Here is a 14,171-nt window from a genome sequence, read left to right on the forward strand (position 1 = left end):
TGGGCCTTGCACTTGTTACCACTTGTTACCACAAAAAAAAGTACCTTATGCATCAAGACGAACCGGATGCTCTTCAGGCGTTTGGGTAGGGGGAGGTAGGGAAATCAAGAAATCAATTCGAGCATAAAAGAGAGAACTCTAGCAAGTCGGTGGAGGCGACGGATGTCACTCCTGTTCAGGGTAACTGCATCTTGCATACGCGCGAATAAAAGAAGTCCAGACGAGAAGCCCAAACCAGATTCACATTCCCAGTTTACGGATCGTGCCGCCTTTCGTCCCTCCACACCCTGATGATCTGCAACTTCTCCCATCCAGCCTTCTTCCCGCTCTCCCCCACCGTGGCAACCCTCCACCCAGCCCCAAAGCCCTCGATTCGGGCCTTGACCTCCTCCGGCCTGTTCTGCGTGCACAACAAGATGTAGGCACATCCCCTCTCCGACAACACCCTTGGCAGCGTCTCGATCAGCCGGTCCGTTGTCTCCATCCCGTCCCGCCCGCCGGCATACGACAGCGAAAGCAAATACGAGTCCTCGTCAAATGTCGTCTTTTCGCCGTTCGCGACCAGCGCGGCAGACGCCTGTGCAGGAAGCTCGGGGGATGGAACGTAGGGCGGATTGAAGATCAGCACGTCAACGCTCTGCTCCCTCAGCGGGGCCGTGAGGTTGCCCATGGCGGCACCGAGCCAGGCCGGCGAGGAGGTGGTCGGGTTCTCGGCGCGAGCGCGGAGGACGGTGTAGTCCGTGGCCTTGCAGGCGTACCCGTTGAGGTCGACGCCCAAGGTGAGCACGCGAGCGGTGCCAAAGAGGGTGCGGGCGTGCGCAGCGATGAAGGCGATCACGACGCCGGAGCCGGTGCCGATCTCGACGACGAGGGGCGCTGCTGGCGTGGGCAGCGACGAAGCGCCGAAGCGGGAGGTGAGGAACTCTGTCTCGGAGGGGGCGGAGAGCGTGTCCAGGAGGAGGTAAGAGTCCTCTGCCGGCTCGTAGACCCGCTCGAAGGGGACGTGCGATGTGTCCGGCGTGGGGAGCATGGTCGGAACCTAGAATAGTGTTAGTTCTGTCGTGTCCAATCCGAGTGGGCACTGACTTGCGAGGGTGCTCGGTTTTGGTGAGACTTTCCAGTCCTGGTGCACCCCCGCGCTGGGTGGTATCTTGAATGGTATACTCTGGGGGCGGGCTATACCTTATACCAACGAGCCGGCAGTCAAATCTGTCTACCTTCTTATGAGTTTCAGGGTTGATGCTTGGGAGTTGACAGGGTTGAAAAGCGAGTGAGACTCGAATTCTCAGAGGCGTGCATTCTGATGAAATGTGGGGTTTGCCAACAAACATCATCAACCATGATCAAGCTCACCCAATACCAAGTTACGGTCGGGCACGCATCACACAGCCACATACGGAGCCCCATTCATATATCGGAGGTAGCAGCAAACCATCTGTTCATCAATTATTAGATTTTAATAATTATACACCTATTGTTACTTGCTTGATATGTATCACCATCATCAACAGAGATGGCCAAGCCTAGTCAATGATGCCGTTGGGCAAGAAACTGACATAGTCCAAGGGCGCTACCTCGGGACCGTCGGGCGTTCCGACAATCTTCAGAGTGTCGCCCTTGGTGATCTTGACACCGGGAAAGTTGATGCGGATGGCCGAGTGCCCATCCAGGAACTCGGACGGCCAATGGCCTAGCTTCTCTTCACTGTTACCCCTCCACTGACCGATGACCTTGTCGTTGATGTAAGCGACGTACGAGCACTTGCCACGGATGACATCAAAGTAGTTGACGGCGAGCGTGTACGTGCCGGTCTCGAAACCGACAACCGTCGAGGCTGTTCCCGCCGTCGTGTTGGAGGTCGTCACGATGGCCTTGTACCCAGACGCCGCCTCAAAGGGGTCGACGTTGACGACCTTGTACCCCTCGAGGTTCATGTGCTCGGCCTCGACCCGGTACTTGTAGTTGCCCACGCGACCAGCCTCGTCGGGAATACCCGACATGTTCCAGTAAAAGTTGTTGATAGAGTCACGCCAGACGAGCGAGTGGCCGGCCTGATATTGCAGCTTGAAGAGCACGTGCTCATAGCGCTCCTCGTCGATGAGACCCTTGAGGGACTCCCATTGCGGCACGAACGTCTGGGCCGTCGCCGATCCTTCGTAATGCGCGTCGTAGAAGTGCTGGATGACGGTTTTGCCGCTCTTCAGCACGTGCGTATAGGGCACGTGGTGGAACCACAACAGGAGGTCATCGGGGGTCGTCTCGATCTCCTCGTAAATGGCCGCCACCTCGGGAGGGTACATTCCAGCGTTGCCCGTGCCGTTCTTCACTGTACGGTCCATGCCAATGCTGTTACCATCGGCGCGGGTCCACTGGCCCCAGCTGTTGCCGTCTTGGCTTCTCGGGCTACGCTTGAAATCAGTCTCGCGGACGACGTACGAGGGGGGACAAGGGGATTGTTTACCTAGGACCGTAGTGGGCGTATAGAATGTCGGTTAGGGTTTGGATGCCAAGGTTACCGCTGTAATTCTCGTAGGCGGGCCAGCTCTCCATGGACATGCTGGTGATAGTGTCGACGACCTCGCGGTTGAGGCCAAAGGTCAGACGCGACCAGTCCTGAACAATGGCGACAACATCATCTGTGGGGTTCCACGCCAGTCTGCCGTAAGCGTAGAGGTTGGACATAGCGAGATGGCTTCCGAGCCAGGTCGAGTTGGCGCCGACGTTGATGACGCCAGCATAGCCACCAAGAGGCCGGCCGAGGAGCTTGCCGGACAGAATGTCGCGGACAGGAGAAGGCTGGCCGTCAATCCGCAGGTCAAAGTCAAGGATCGTCTTCCAGAGAGGAGGAAGGTAGACCAAATGGTCCTGCTGGCCGAGATACTCTTGAGAGATCTGCAGCTCAATAGCCATGCTGGTCTCCTTGAGATTCGCGAAAAGGGGTGACACGGGCTCCCTGACTTGGAAGTCGATGGCGCCATACTTGATCTGAACGATGACGTTGTCATCGAACTGGCCGTCGAGGTGCTTGAAGAATTCTACCTGGGCGTTGGCGCGGTCAGCGTGCCAGTCAGACTCGCTCAGGGTGAGATGGTCGTAAACGAAGGCTCTGAACATGACGATGCCCTTCTTGGAGCCGTGGTTCTTGAGCTCTCTGGCGAAGAGATTGGCGCCATCAGCCAGCGTCCTGTTGTAAGTCAGGGGGCCGGGCTGGCCCTCAGAGTTGGCCTTGACGAGGTAACCGGCCATGTCAGGGATGCGAGCATAGAGCTCGTCCGTGATGCGGCCCCACCAGGCAATGACTGTATCGTCGAGGGGGTCGAATGTCGAGAGCCCACCGTAAGTCTGGGGCGAGGCGAAATTGAGTGAGATACCGACTTGGACACCCCAGGAACGGAAAGCATCGGCGATCCTCTTCAGCCCATCCATGTTATCCGGGGAGAGAAGAATGGGGTTGGCGTTGACGTTGTTAACGATGATTCCGTTAATGCGAGCTGAAGCCAACAAGCGGCCGTACTGAGAGACGCGGGTCATGTCGGTGACGACCTTGAGGTTCTCGAAGAAGATGGAGACACCTCCGTACTAGTCAAGTCAGACGTAAGTTCCATCAAAGGAATGTCGAGGGAGAGGATGTAACTTACACCGCGCTCAATACTGCCGTGAGTTCCCGTGCCGTCCATGTTGTCCCATTGGTTTGCCCATCGGACGGGAGCAGAAGGATTGGTCGCGTAGGTAGTTTCGGTGAAGTTTCCCTGCGCCAACAAGCTTAGGTACTCGAAGGCGCCGTAAAGAGTGCCCCTCTCGTTCTGACCCAGGATCTTGACACCACCATCCTTGACACTTAGCCAGAAGCCATCTTCAATTAGGTCAGCCTCGACTCCTTCACTTCCACAGGCTGCGATGTAGTCGTCGAGAGTGGCAACGACGACGGAAGAGTTCGCGCAAGGGTCTTCGCCGAGCGAGACCTCCTTGCCGAAAATGCCGTGGTAGCCCTTTGTCAACTCGGACAAGGCAGATGAGATTGGGCCGTTCTCAGTAGCATTGATACCGACAATGGTGGAGGGCAAGGAATTAGCGACGCCGGCGGACTTGCAGTCGGGCAGCCTGGCATATCGTAACCAGCCTGCGAGGCCGTCCTCGGCGATGACAAGGCCGAGGGGCGCAATGAGAAGAAGTTTCCACATGATTTCGCTACTGGCGGAAAGAGGTGCTGCTGGCGAGAATAACCAGTTACAGAAGCACTTGCTTCTCAACACGCTTCAAGGTAGGATCAGAAGGGAAACGGCTTATTAAAAAGAAAACCACCTCACCACAAGCGCTAAGGCAGATGTGGTTCCCAGATCTGCGGAAGCCGCAGCAATGGGAAATTCTTCCACGACTTAGACCTTGTTGGTTCCCATCCTACGATCACTCATGAGAACGCCTTCAGGGCAGAGGGCTGGTAGCAACGATGGAGCCGTCGCATTCAGGCTAAAAGTGCGCTCGACATATTCAGCCATGGCTCGGGTGTGGGGAGTGGTGAGAGTACCGGTACGGATTTCACACAGGCACATAGTGATGATTAGACTCCAACCCAATCTGCGTGCAAGTATCTCCAGACGGGATCCATCGGGGTTGTGACCCTTCATTCCGAGTCTAAACGGCCTCAGTGCGGAGAAATTGGCACTAGCGAAGGGATACAGGAACGGGAGGAGAGAGAGAGAGAGAGAGAAGCTCGAATTCCTGCAAGAGGAGAGAATCTGCCGAACTGGGGGCAATGGGAATTGCTTGCTTGCACCTCGGCTGTGGTCAATTGCAGAGAGCAAGACAGAGGTGACACTGGCTGACTGTCTGACCGTCTGTCTGTGCATGCCTAATCACCTGATGAGAAAGCTCCTAGTGCAGGGAGCTTGGGCGATAATGGCAAGAACGGGCAATGTAAACAAATTGGCGGGGAAAGGGAAGAAAAAAAGACAAGGCAATTGACAAGACTTCCCCGCACGGGGAAAATAGGAAAACGTGGGGTGAGTCGGGGAAAAGAGTTGGTGGCCAGTGCGGAGCAGCACGAGAAGAAAAGACGAGACGGAATTGACATTCACACAGCTTCGGCTTCGGTCGAGTATTCTTGCGGAAAGCACCTAAGAAGGTAGGTACCTTAGTCTTTTCTCCCTTCCCCTCGCTTTCCTCCTGTCCACAGTGCATAGATGGTTGGATCCTGGGATTCGTGTATCACTTCTTCGGGCTTGTGATTCCACTCTCTGCTATGCCGCACAACCTTGGATTGCGTAAGACTCGAGTTTCGAGAAGTTGAGAGACCTCAGGACTGGCGCTCCATCACAAGGTAGACCTCGGTTGGGCATACCCCGACCCCGAGGCTCCAAACCAAACCAAACCATAGATCGATCATCAACTCCATCGACTCCATCATTGGAGTCCTCTCCAGCCCGGTTGTCGCCAGACACCCTGATTTGTTGATCTCTCAACAGCGAATCGTTATCGCGCCTTGGCCCTGGCTAATTAACCGTTGGTTTTCTCATTCATCCGCCTGCTTCCCATGTGGGGGCACCCACCTTCGCCACTTACAATATGGCTGCATCCTTACATGACGGCGCAGCAGGATACTTCAATCCCGGCGTCCTGTTTGCTTGGCCCTGTCCCAAACTTGACGCCGTGTGTGATCTTCTTGATTACCCGCATCTGGTTGCGGTCGTAGAGCCCGTATAAATCGTGCGTCGGACACGGACGGTGTTCCGCCTTTTGTAGCCGAAGGGGCTGCTTCGCAATGCCGTTGCCAAATTGTCCACATGTTGTGTAGCCCATACCCGGACCGCAGGGGACAGCGACTTGGCCCCAGATGCATTTACACTTGACGTGTTGGTAGATGAAGACCTCGCACATTTTTCTTGCTTGTTGCTGAATTCGGCGTACGAGTCAAAGGCTTTTTTATTTTTATTTTGAAGGAAATAAACTCTTCGGTTGCCGGCTCGATTTGGTTGTGCAGGGAAAGGCGAGGAGGGGGTGAGTGGAAGTGACAAGGTTCTAATTCGATTTTGGCCTGGCCGAGTGTCACAAAACCCATACACAAACTCACGCCGCTGCCAGCGCCGCTCATCAGGTACCGTGCCGTATTGCTGTTCCATGAATGTTTTCTAAGCGTATCGACAGTGCAGGGTGCCAAATCTCAGCCCAGAACCTAAATCAACACACCTACGCAAAGTCAAGTTGACACGCTATTTCGGTGACTGAGTCAAAGACATGTCGCCATCACGAAGAGTGCCGCTCCCTCCGGTGCCAAAGTTGTTGTCAGAGTAGTCCCCTGATTCCACCAATCGTGCCAAGAGATTTTCAATCCTCTGCGTCGTCAGTTCGAGCGCCTCAAGCCTGCTGCCAACGTCATGCATATCCTCGCTACCTGTAAAAGACCCGCGCAACTTGGACGAGACACCCGGGAACATAGAATCTCTCCTATGAGGTGACTTTTTCCGCATCGTGGCGTCCGTAATGGTCCTTGTGAATTGCCGCCGGATCAGGTGGTGGGTGAGCTCGTCGTCCACTGCAATCTCCTCCTCTACGGACTCGGGTGGCGGCAGGTCAAACACGGCCCTGATGTCGCGATGGGCTGTTATACGCCACTTTTCCCAGAACCACTGCTTGACCCTCGGGTACAAGGTCAGACCATCCGACTTTGGCTTTTCTGGCTGCGGCGGCGGCCAAAGAAGTCTGCGTTCGGCCACGGCGATGATGAGTAGAAGCGGAAGGTTGACCAGCCTGACGCTCGCTACATGTATCTTATGGAACCACCGCGGAGTAAAGATGAATTTGAGAGGGATGAGAACGAACACGGCCAGAATGTTGAAGGGAGGTGGGTATGCGAAGATTGCATCGCCCTTTACCCCCTCCAGTGTCAAGACGGCCTTGCGGAATTGGATTTCAGCAGTTGCGTTCTTAACAATGGTGCTGAAGGTATTGGACAGCATCGATACAAGGATGGTGAGGAACAAAGTGTTGCCCAAGAAGGCGAAAGCTACCATCAGTACAGGGCCTAAGATTGGGTGGAACATAACCTGCAAGAGTTCATTAGAGTTAGGAGGACCATACTTGACAGTTCACTGATACGCAGCTTACCGATTCATTGATTCCTGTTCCGTCAAGACCGAACCATATCCACAGCATCCACTTACTGATAGTACTATGACTTCTGTCAGTAATCTTGGGTTGCAGGTTTCTTCCAGGACGGCCTTACACTGGAGGGTGGGTGCCTTCGCCAAGCCATAGGAGAGACAGGAGAAACCCGCCAAAGCACCATGCCGACAAGAACGTCAGGAGAACGAAGTCCGACATCATGGAGCGCAGTGAGAGGAACACGAGGTTGTCCGATAACAAGTTAAAGGCCAACCGCGGGACCAATACTGATGCACCCACTGCGAGTACGTCAAGTGCCTGTTGCTTAGGGACAAGCTCACCAACACGCGCACCATGTATGCGGAGAACCGCATAGACGACATATATGCCGATGAAGCCTACATCAAGGAAAGACCACAGGTTTTGAGTGTACACGTGCCTATAAAAGTCAGCTCCACTGGCATTTTTGAACGAGGTATTGGTGCTCATACCACCCATGCTCCAAAATTGTCGCAAACTGGTCAAGAGACCAACCAAAGGCATATATGGCGAAGCAGCCTTCCAGAACAGTAAATGTTTCTGGTTTGCGTTCGGCCATAACGAAGAGATAAAGAGCGAGTAGAATCAAGAACTGGAAAACCTCTAGAACGTTCCGCGTACGGGGTACAAGAAGCCGGTACTGGTCAAGCAGAGGGCCCTCGCGGGGGTTATAAAGCGATATGGGTTTAAGCTTGTAGTGATCCGGAATGATATCCATGAAGCTGGAAGGGGTGTAAACAATACGGCCTTTGTAAATGGCGTCTACACTGGAGGCTGTTCAGCACTTCCTCAAAACTTTTGTCTGGAAGAGAGATACCTACACTTTCTGGCAGGGGGTGGCACTGAGGAAGTATTTGCTCTCAGTCAAGATGGCAATCTCGAGCGAGGGAAGCATGCGGTTGTAGCTCCTATAGCTCTCCGTTGACGCCGCCTCGCGAATACCGGCTGGGGCCATCTGAAAGGGCTCAAAGCCGGCAACCAGAATGTGTGCGAGGAGCACCAAGCCATCGGGCCCTTCATTGTCTTCGCTGAAGCGTCTTAGGATACGTGTTGCCACCAGCTCACAAAGTGCTGCACGACTGTAGTTGACATTTTGCCGGTTGTTCATGTGAGACTGTTCATACAGAAATTGAGCACGATTGACGAGCAAGCAATAAACTAGCAAGCGAGGGTCAGTGTGAGCACTTCCACCACAGCGTCCCCACCGCCACTTGCAACTGCGGTGCTGATCTTGACTTCTGTGAGGCACAGGATGTAGTTGATTCGGAGAGGTAAGTCTGCACATACCGATAGATATATCGTCGAGGTCATACAACTTGTCAACAAGCGGGCGGACCACAGCGATGTTGATTCTCACATCACGCAGCTGCTCCAAACTCAGGTGATCTTCGACAATGGAGGTGATATCTCGTCGGATGCGGTGGATGTTTGTGTAGACTGGCAAATGGCTGTGAGGGTTGGGCATGCAGCCGTAGAGCGGGACTTGAATGTCGGAGCTGTGGCTAGGGCGGTTCTGTTGCAGGAGCGGTCGTTCTTCCGGGAGCTGGAGGTGCGTCCGCCGGCTGTGTTCCGACATAGTGCAGCCTTGTTGCTATGCCAGTTGTGGAGCTAAGATAGGATAGTTATGCAGGGGGGGGGCGTGATGCGGTATGTGACCAAAGCTAAGGCCTGCGGCCAGCTAAGGCAGTTGATGTGCGGATAGAGGTGATTTTGTACGTAATGTTTGGGCCGAAGGGAGTTTGACAAGAGATGAAGGTGTTTGTGACAAGACCAGGTGAGACCAAAGTCGTCGGGAGTGAACTAGGAAAGGGGTGCCCCCACGCTGGCCACAATCCGGGGTTGCTAGATAACCAAGGAGGGATGTTAACAAATGCGCATGAAACAGCAATGTCAGATGTCCAGTTTCTTGGAGGGATCTGCGGTAGGGTCACGGCGAGACCAGGTGCGTGTCGCTGCCTGGGAAGAAGGAAATAGAGCGACAGAGAAAGAGAAGAGAGTTTGTGGAAGAGAGTAAAGTTGATACAGATATTCGTAGATAGGACAGGATGGACGTGGATCAAGCGGGACAGGGGGCGTTTGGGCTCCACGTCGTGAAGGGACGCTAAATAAGAAGGCCGTCTGTGGTATAATGCAAGCAAGTTCCAAGCCCAACTAGGTGGTCTGGGGTGGGGTAAGGTAATATGCCCAAGGGTATCTGTGAAATCATGTGGAATGCATGTGCTGCTTGAATCGAGGATGCCGGCAGCGGCAGCAGTAGCAGCGACGCGCGACGACACGCTGGACGTCGAGGCTGTCTGTTTGGTAACGGCACGACGGATAATTGGAGCAAAGGTAGGTAGTGAGGGAAAGGGAAAGGGAAGCGGGGGTATTGGTTCGGGAGTCTGGCGACAGAACTGGCTTTCAATCATCGAAATCGATGGACTCTCGTTTTGTTTTGTCTGGTCTGGACTTTCATAAATGACGACATGGACGCCACGCAAATCCCTGTTGTGTTCGGACTGTCCTGTCCTGCCTGAGCTGTGCAAAACTTAGGTTACCCAGAATGCGGCGTACACTACAGCGGCGATGCAGAACCCTACTTCGTACCCTGTGTCCAGGGTCTCCCTCTCGGTGGTTGGGTCATCCAATCATATATCCTGCCACAAGAGAAAGCCATCGATTTAGGCTGCTCTATGCAGCAATTTTCTTCAGCCAAGGAGAAAAGAGCATGGCAGACCTTGCAATTAGCGAACTCAGCATTTTTATCAGACAGAGCTGAGTTGGTGGCCGCCATCACTACCTGCCTACCTACCTTAACTGGCTTCATCCACTGTGCCTCACATCGGTCCCACTTTTAGCATGCGCGAGCCGCCGCTGAGGCACAGCCACGCGCAGTGTCGTCCATTACCTCCCTACTAGTAGTGTCCGAACAGTCCTCCTGTCATCTTGCGGTGAACGAGAGAAACGCCGGAGCGGGAGCATGGACCGGCCCAACAGGCAGGCTGGCTCGTCAACCCACCACCGTTCAGTATCACTTACTTGCTTGCCGCTTGTACGCAAATCTTAGCCGTGGAAAATTCTTATTCTTCTTTCATTTTAGGTCAGGTATGGGGTAAGCTACGAGTTTCATCATCGATGCCTCCATTCATCCATCCGTTGCGTCTTTTCTTTACGCCATGCGTGTCTCATCAGTCTTTGCGTCCTCAGTCCACTTTGAGCGTCCCTAAAGATACTGTTGGGCGCAGGATTTTTTGCACCATCTCGTCATAATGGCTAATTCACTCTACAGGTTGACAGACTTGCGGAAGTTGTCACCGGCGTAGATGGCGTTCTCGCCAAGCTCCTCCTCGATGCGGAGGATCTGGTTGAGCTTGGCAAGACGCTCGGAACGAGCCGGGGCACCAGTCTTGATCTGGCCAGCCCGGATACCGACGACAATGTCCGAGATGGTAACGTCCTCCGTCTCACCGGAGCGGTGAGAGACCATGACGCCCCAGCCGTCGGCGTATGAGTCCTTGGCGGCCTGGATAGACTCGGTAAGGGTACCGATCTGGTTGACCTTAAGGAGCAGGGCGTTAGCAGCCTTCAGCTCAATGGCCTTCTTGATGCGCAGGGGGTTGGTGACGGTCAAGTCATCACCAACGATCTGGATGTCCTGGGACTTGTAGAAGTAACTCCAGGCCTCCCAGTCGTCTTCGGCGAAGGGGTCTTCAATGGAGACAATGGGGTACTTCTTGCAGAGGTCCGAGTACTGCTGAGCAAGCTGCTCGTAGGTAATCCACTTGGTGGGGTCGCTGTCGGGGTTCTTGAAGTCGAGGTCGTACTTCTTGGCGTCCTCCTTGTAGAACTCGCTGGAGGCAACGTCCATGGCGATGTTCATCTTGCCGGTGTAGCCAGCCTGCTCAATGGCGTCGGTGATGAGCTCAAGGGCCTCCTCGGCAGTCTGGATATCGGGGGCAACACCACCCTCGTCGCCGACGTTGCCGGCGGACTGACCATACCGCTTCTTGGCCAGGCCCTTCAGGGCCTGGTAGACCTCAGCACCCTGGCGGAGGGCCTCGGAGAAGGAGGGAGCGGCACTGGACAAGTGTTAGTCGACGTGACGAAGCCTGCAGTGCAGCTCAAAACGAAAACAACTTACGAAGGAACGATCATGAACTCCTGGAAAGCAAGGCGGCCACCAGCGTGGGAACTGTAGGCCCATGTCAGTATGTCTTATCGGGAACGGGCGCGGGACATGCTCACCCTCCGTTGAGGACGTTCATGAAGGGTACGGGCAGGACGTAGGGCTTCTTGGTGCCGGCCAAGTCGGAGACGTGGGCGTAGAGGGGAACACCCTAGGGGCGGTCAGCTTGAGAGGAACTCGAATAATGTATCTCACGGGGGGCTAACCTTCTCAGCAGCACCGGCCTTGGCGACGGCCAAACTGACACCCAGAATGGCGTTGGCTCCGAGCTTGGTCTTGTTGGGGGTACCATCGAGGTCGATGAGGAACTTGTCGACCTTGGTCTGGTCCTTGACGTCAAGGTTCTCCTTGATCAGGGCAGGAGCAATAACGGAGTTGACGTTCTCGACAGCCTTGGTGACACCCTTGCCACCCCACTTGGACTTGTCGCCATCGCGGAGCTCGCAAGCCTCGTGCTGGCCTATGGTGTGGACATCATCAGCCTTGTGTTACTTGTCATCTCTTGACGGGGTTAGGACGACGTACCAGTGGAGGCACCGGAGGGGACAATGGCGCGGTGAAGGCCAGTCTCGGTGACAACGTCAACCTCGACGGTGGGGTTGCCACGAGAGTCGTAAACGTAGCGAGCGTGGATCTTGGTGATGGCCATGATGTCTCGTTGTATGATGGAGTTGTTCCTAACAGAGGAAGGGAGAAAATGTCAGTGAAGGTCGTGGGGGGGAGGAGAAGACTTTATATTGGCAGAAGGCAAGAAGAGGGATAATTGGGTGAGTCAACAATGTGATAGGTCCGATTGGGGGAAATTGCTAGGTAAGCTTGCGAGGACTCGCTCCTTGACCGGACAGAAAGAATTGCCTCAAGGTGGGATGGCATGGTGGGGTGATTCCCGCGCAAGCTTCCAGAGCTCCCAGCTGCCCTGGCAGCCCATGGCCAGTTGCAGTGGAGAACCGTATGATGTAAACGACTTACTTTTGAATTTTAGATGATGGAATCAAGAGATGTCCTCAGCAATTGTCTGCGTGTTGGAAATCGAGGTTAGAATGATGGGAGGAGAAGTGACGGTGACAGACGAGGAGGGGGAAAAAGACAAGGCCAGACGGTGGGAGTATGTGTTTTGGAGGGGTCCTTTCCCTTGCCTAACCCCACCCGAGGTGAGGACCGTGAGGTACCTAGCTGAGGTAGTATCATAGGTAGCCACTTGTTACTTAAGTTAGGTGCCCCGGTGCGCCTGTTGTTGCTCGCACCTTCCAATCTTTTGGTGGGGTAGACATCCAGAGGCGCCATCCAATCGCTCTTTCTCGAGGTGAGGCGGGGCATCTGCCCTGTTAGAGCGCTACATGGATGCCAACCTCCAAACAAGCTAAGAATATCACAAAACAGCTTCGTTTCAAAGTACTTGTCTTAGCACCGCCTCATCCACGACAAAAGCTGGACGAGCTATGTCCCGCGGTCTTGGTCTTGGTGAGGGCCACCGCTTCTCAACAAACCGAGCAATGAAAATACTGCCCTTGCGACCCTGGGTTAAATTCAGACACACGTTTCTGTCGTTGCCTCTCTTCATTGGGCCGCTCTTCTATTTCCGTACTCCCAGCCCCCGAGTCCGAGACTTTTGACTCTCCCCCGTGTGATTCAGGTCGAAACCCTCGGCCCTGGGCAAAACAAACGCCGTTGCCATGTCTTGGCTGTCTGCTTTTTATTTAGGTCATATCATAATGTGATTGGCCAGCCACACCGGCCTGCTTCCACACAACGACTCTCCAACCATTGTCCGTTGACGGGTTCGAGTGGACTCTGGCTGGGCTAAATGCGTCAAAGTGCGTCCTCGACAATCTACAAGTCCCGGCGTCCCGATCTTGAAGAATGTTTTTTCCCCTGCACCCCGGTTCAACAACGAACTGCTCATTGGCAATTGAGATCAGAGAATGACATTCTTACCCCACTAGAGGTATGGGAGAAGCAGCCTGTCATGGATTATCCCGAGGATGTTACTCGGAATAGCCAGGTGCTAATGCGGTTCTTCCCGATCATGGATCCCGACCCCGTCACCCCGTCCAGCAAAGCCGGGGTAGAATTAAGGCTGGTAAGTCATTCTGTATGTAATAGAGCGCCATGTAGCTCTTGCTCCGGGGCTCGGTGCAAATGACGTGTCTTGTGGTCCCAGGCACCGGCTCTGAGCTTGGAGCTTGAGAGCCAGTCGGCCGGCCAGTTCTAGCTGAAGATTCCCACTTCCGCATCTCTGTCCGCTTTTGCCCGAGTTTTCGGGGACTCACCTATCGAGTTCCTTGATCAACCAGATAGGATGTCGAATCATCTGTTCCATCTTCTGGCCTGCAAATTCTCCAATTATGCCCGCAGTCGTTAGTTTCAGCTTCCTCTGTTTTGGAGGGGGAATTGGATTTGGGCGATTTCACTGCAAGAAGCATGGTTTGACGATCCGACCTACTTCTCTTGAGGCTCGGAGTAATGTTGGCTGGTAACGACCTGGGTACTTTCCCTCAGAATGCCCTGCGAAGTGAGAAAAGCAGATGCTATGCTTCTTGTGCTTCTTCTACACTGGAGAATTGAAACGTAAAGCACTTAATATGATGGGCGCCTTCGATGCCAAGCTCAACAAGTACTGATCGCCAATTGTCTGGTGCTTCGGTCAAGGATATCAGTGATTGGACAGAAAGCTCGGAGCTCCGGAAGCTCATCCTCTTAGTTGTGCGTGCAGATAAGTACGAGAAGCCTAGGTACCTTCTATGTATAGTGCGGTAGAAGTGGAAACATTCGCATTTGCTTTGAGCCCTTATACTATACTACACTCTCGGGAGCTTCGGTGTAACGATAGTGGCCACAACGGATCTAAGGTGAACTGTCTCAGCTTCCG

At 54.2% G+C, this 14,171-nt stretch overlaps 4 protein-coding genes across 4 annotated transcripts; all 4 read right to left on the minus strand.

The window, feature by feature from the left end:
- Positions 1–253: 253 nt before the first annotated feature.
- LY79DRAFT_503722 (methyltransferase domain-containing protein) lies at positions 254–1,030 on the minus strand (the record flags this gene model as incomplete). Its single annotated transcript, XM_060553429.1, has 1 exon — positions 254–1,030. One exon carries the CDS (start codon positions 1,028–1,030, stop codon positions 254–256), a length of 777 nt encoding a protein of 258 aa, XP_060420461.1.
- A 493-nt stretch (positions 1,031–1,523) lies between these two features.
- LY79DRAFT_664374 (glycosyl hydrolase family 67 middle domain-containing protein) lies at positions 1,524–4,181 on the minus strand (the record flags this gene model as incomplete). Its single annotated transcript, XM_060562876.1, has 3 exons — positions 1,524–2,403; positions 2,462–3,579; positions 3,639–4,181. The coding sequence occupies 3 exons, from the start codon at positions 4,179–4,181 to the stop codon at positions 1,524–1,526; spliced, it is 2,541 nt and encodes an 846-aa protein (XP_060420462.1).
- Positions 4,182–6,206: 2,025 nt separating this feature from the next.
- Positions 6,207–8,713, minus strand: LY79DRAFT_503185 (nonselective cation channel; the record flags this gene model as incomplete). Its single annotated transcript, XM_060553380.1, has 6 exons — positions 6,207–7,040; positions 7,102–7,165; positions 7,220–7,537; positions 7,590–7,904; positions 7,959–8,295; positions 8,425–8,713. 6 exons carry the CDS (start codon positions 8,711–8,713, stop codon positions 6,207–6,209), a joined length of 2,157 nt encoding a protein of 718 aa, XP_060420463.1.
- A 1,686-nt stretch (positions 8,714–10,399) lies between these two features.
- LY79DRAFT_574408 (phosphopyruvate hydratase) lies at positions 10,400–11,951 on the minus strand (the record flags this gene model as incomplete). The annotated part of the gene is made up of 5 exons (XM_060559591.1): positions 10,400–11,195; positions 11,258–11,308; positions 11,362–11,453; positions 11,509–11,762; positions 11,828–11,951. 5 exons carry the CDS (start codon positions 11,949–11,951, stop codon positions 10,400–10,402), a joined length of 1,317 nt encoding a protein of 438 aa, XP_060420464.1.
- Positions 11,952–14,171: the final 2,220 nt, after the last annotated feature.

The sequence above is a fragment of the Colletotrichum navitas genome (genome assembly GCF_030913465.1).
Source record: "Colletotrichum navitas strain CBS 125086 chromosome Unknown LY79scaffold_1, whole genome shotgun sequence".
Classification (NCBI taxonomy): domain Eukaryota; kingdom Fungi; phylum Ascomycota; class Sordariomycetes; order Glomerellales; family Glomerellaceae; genus Colletotrichum; species Colletotrichum navitas.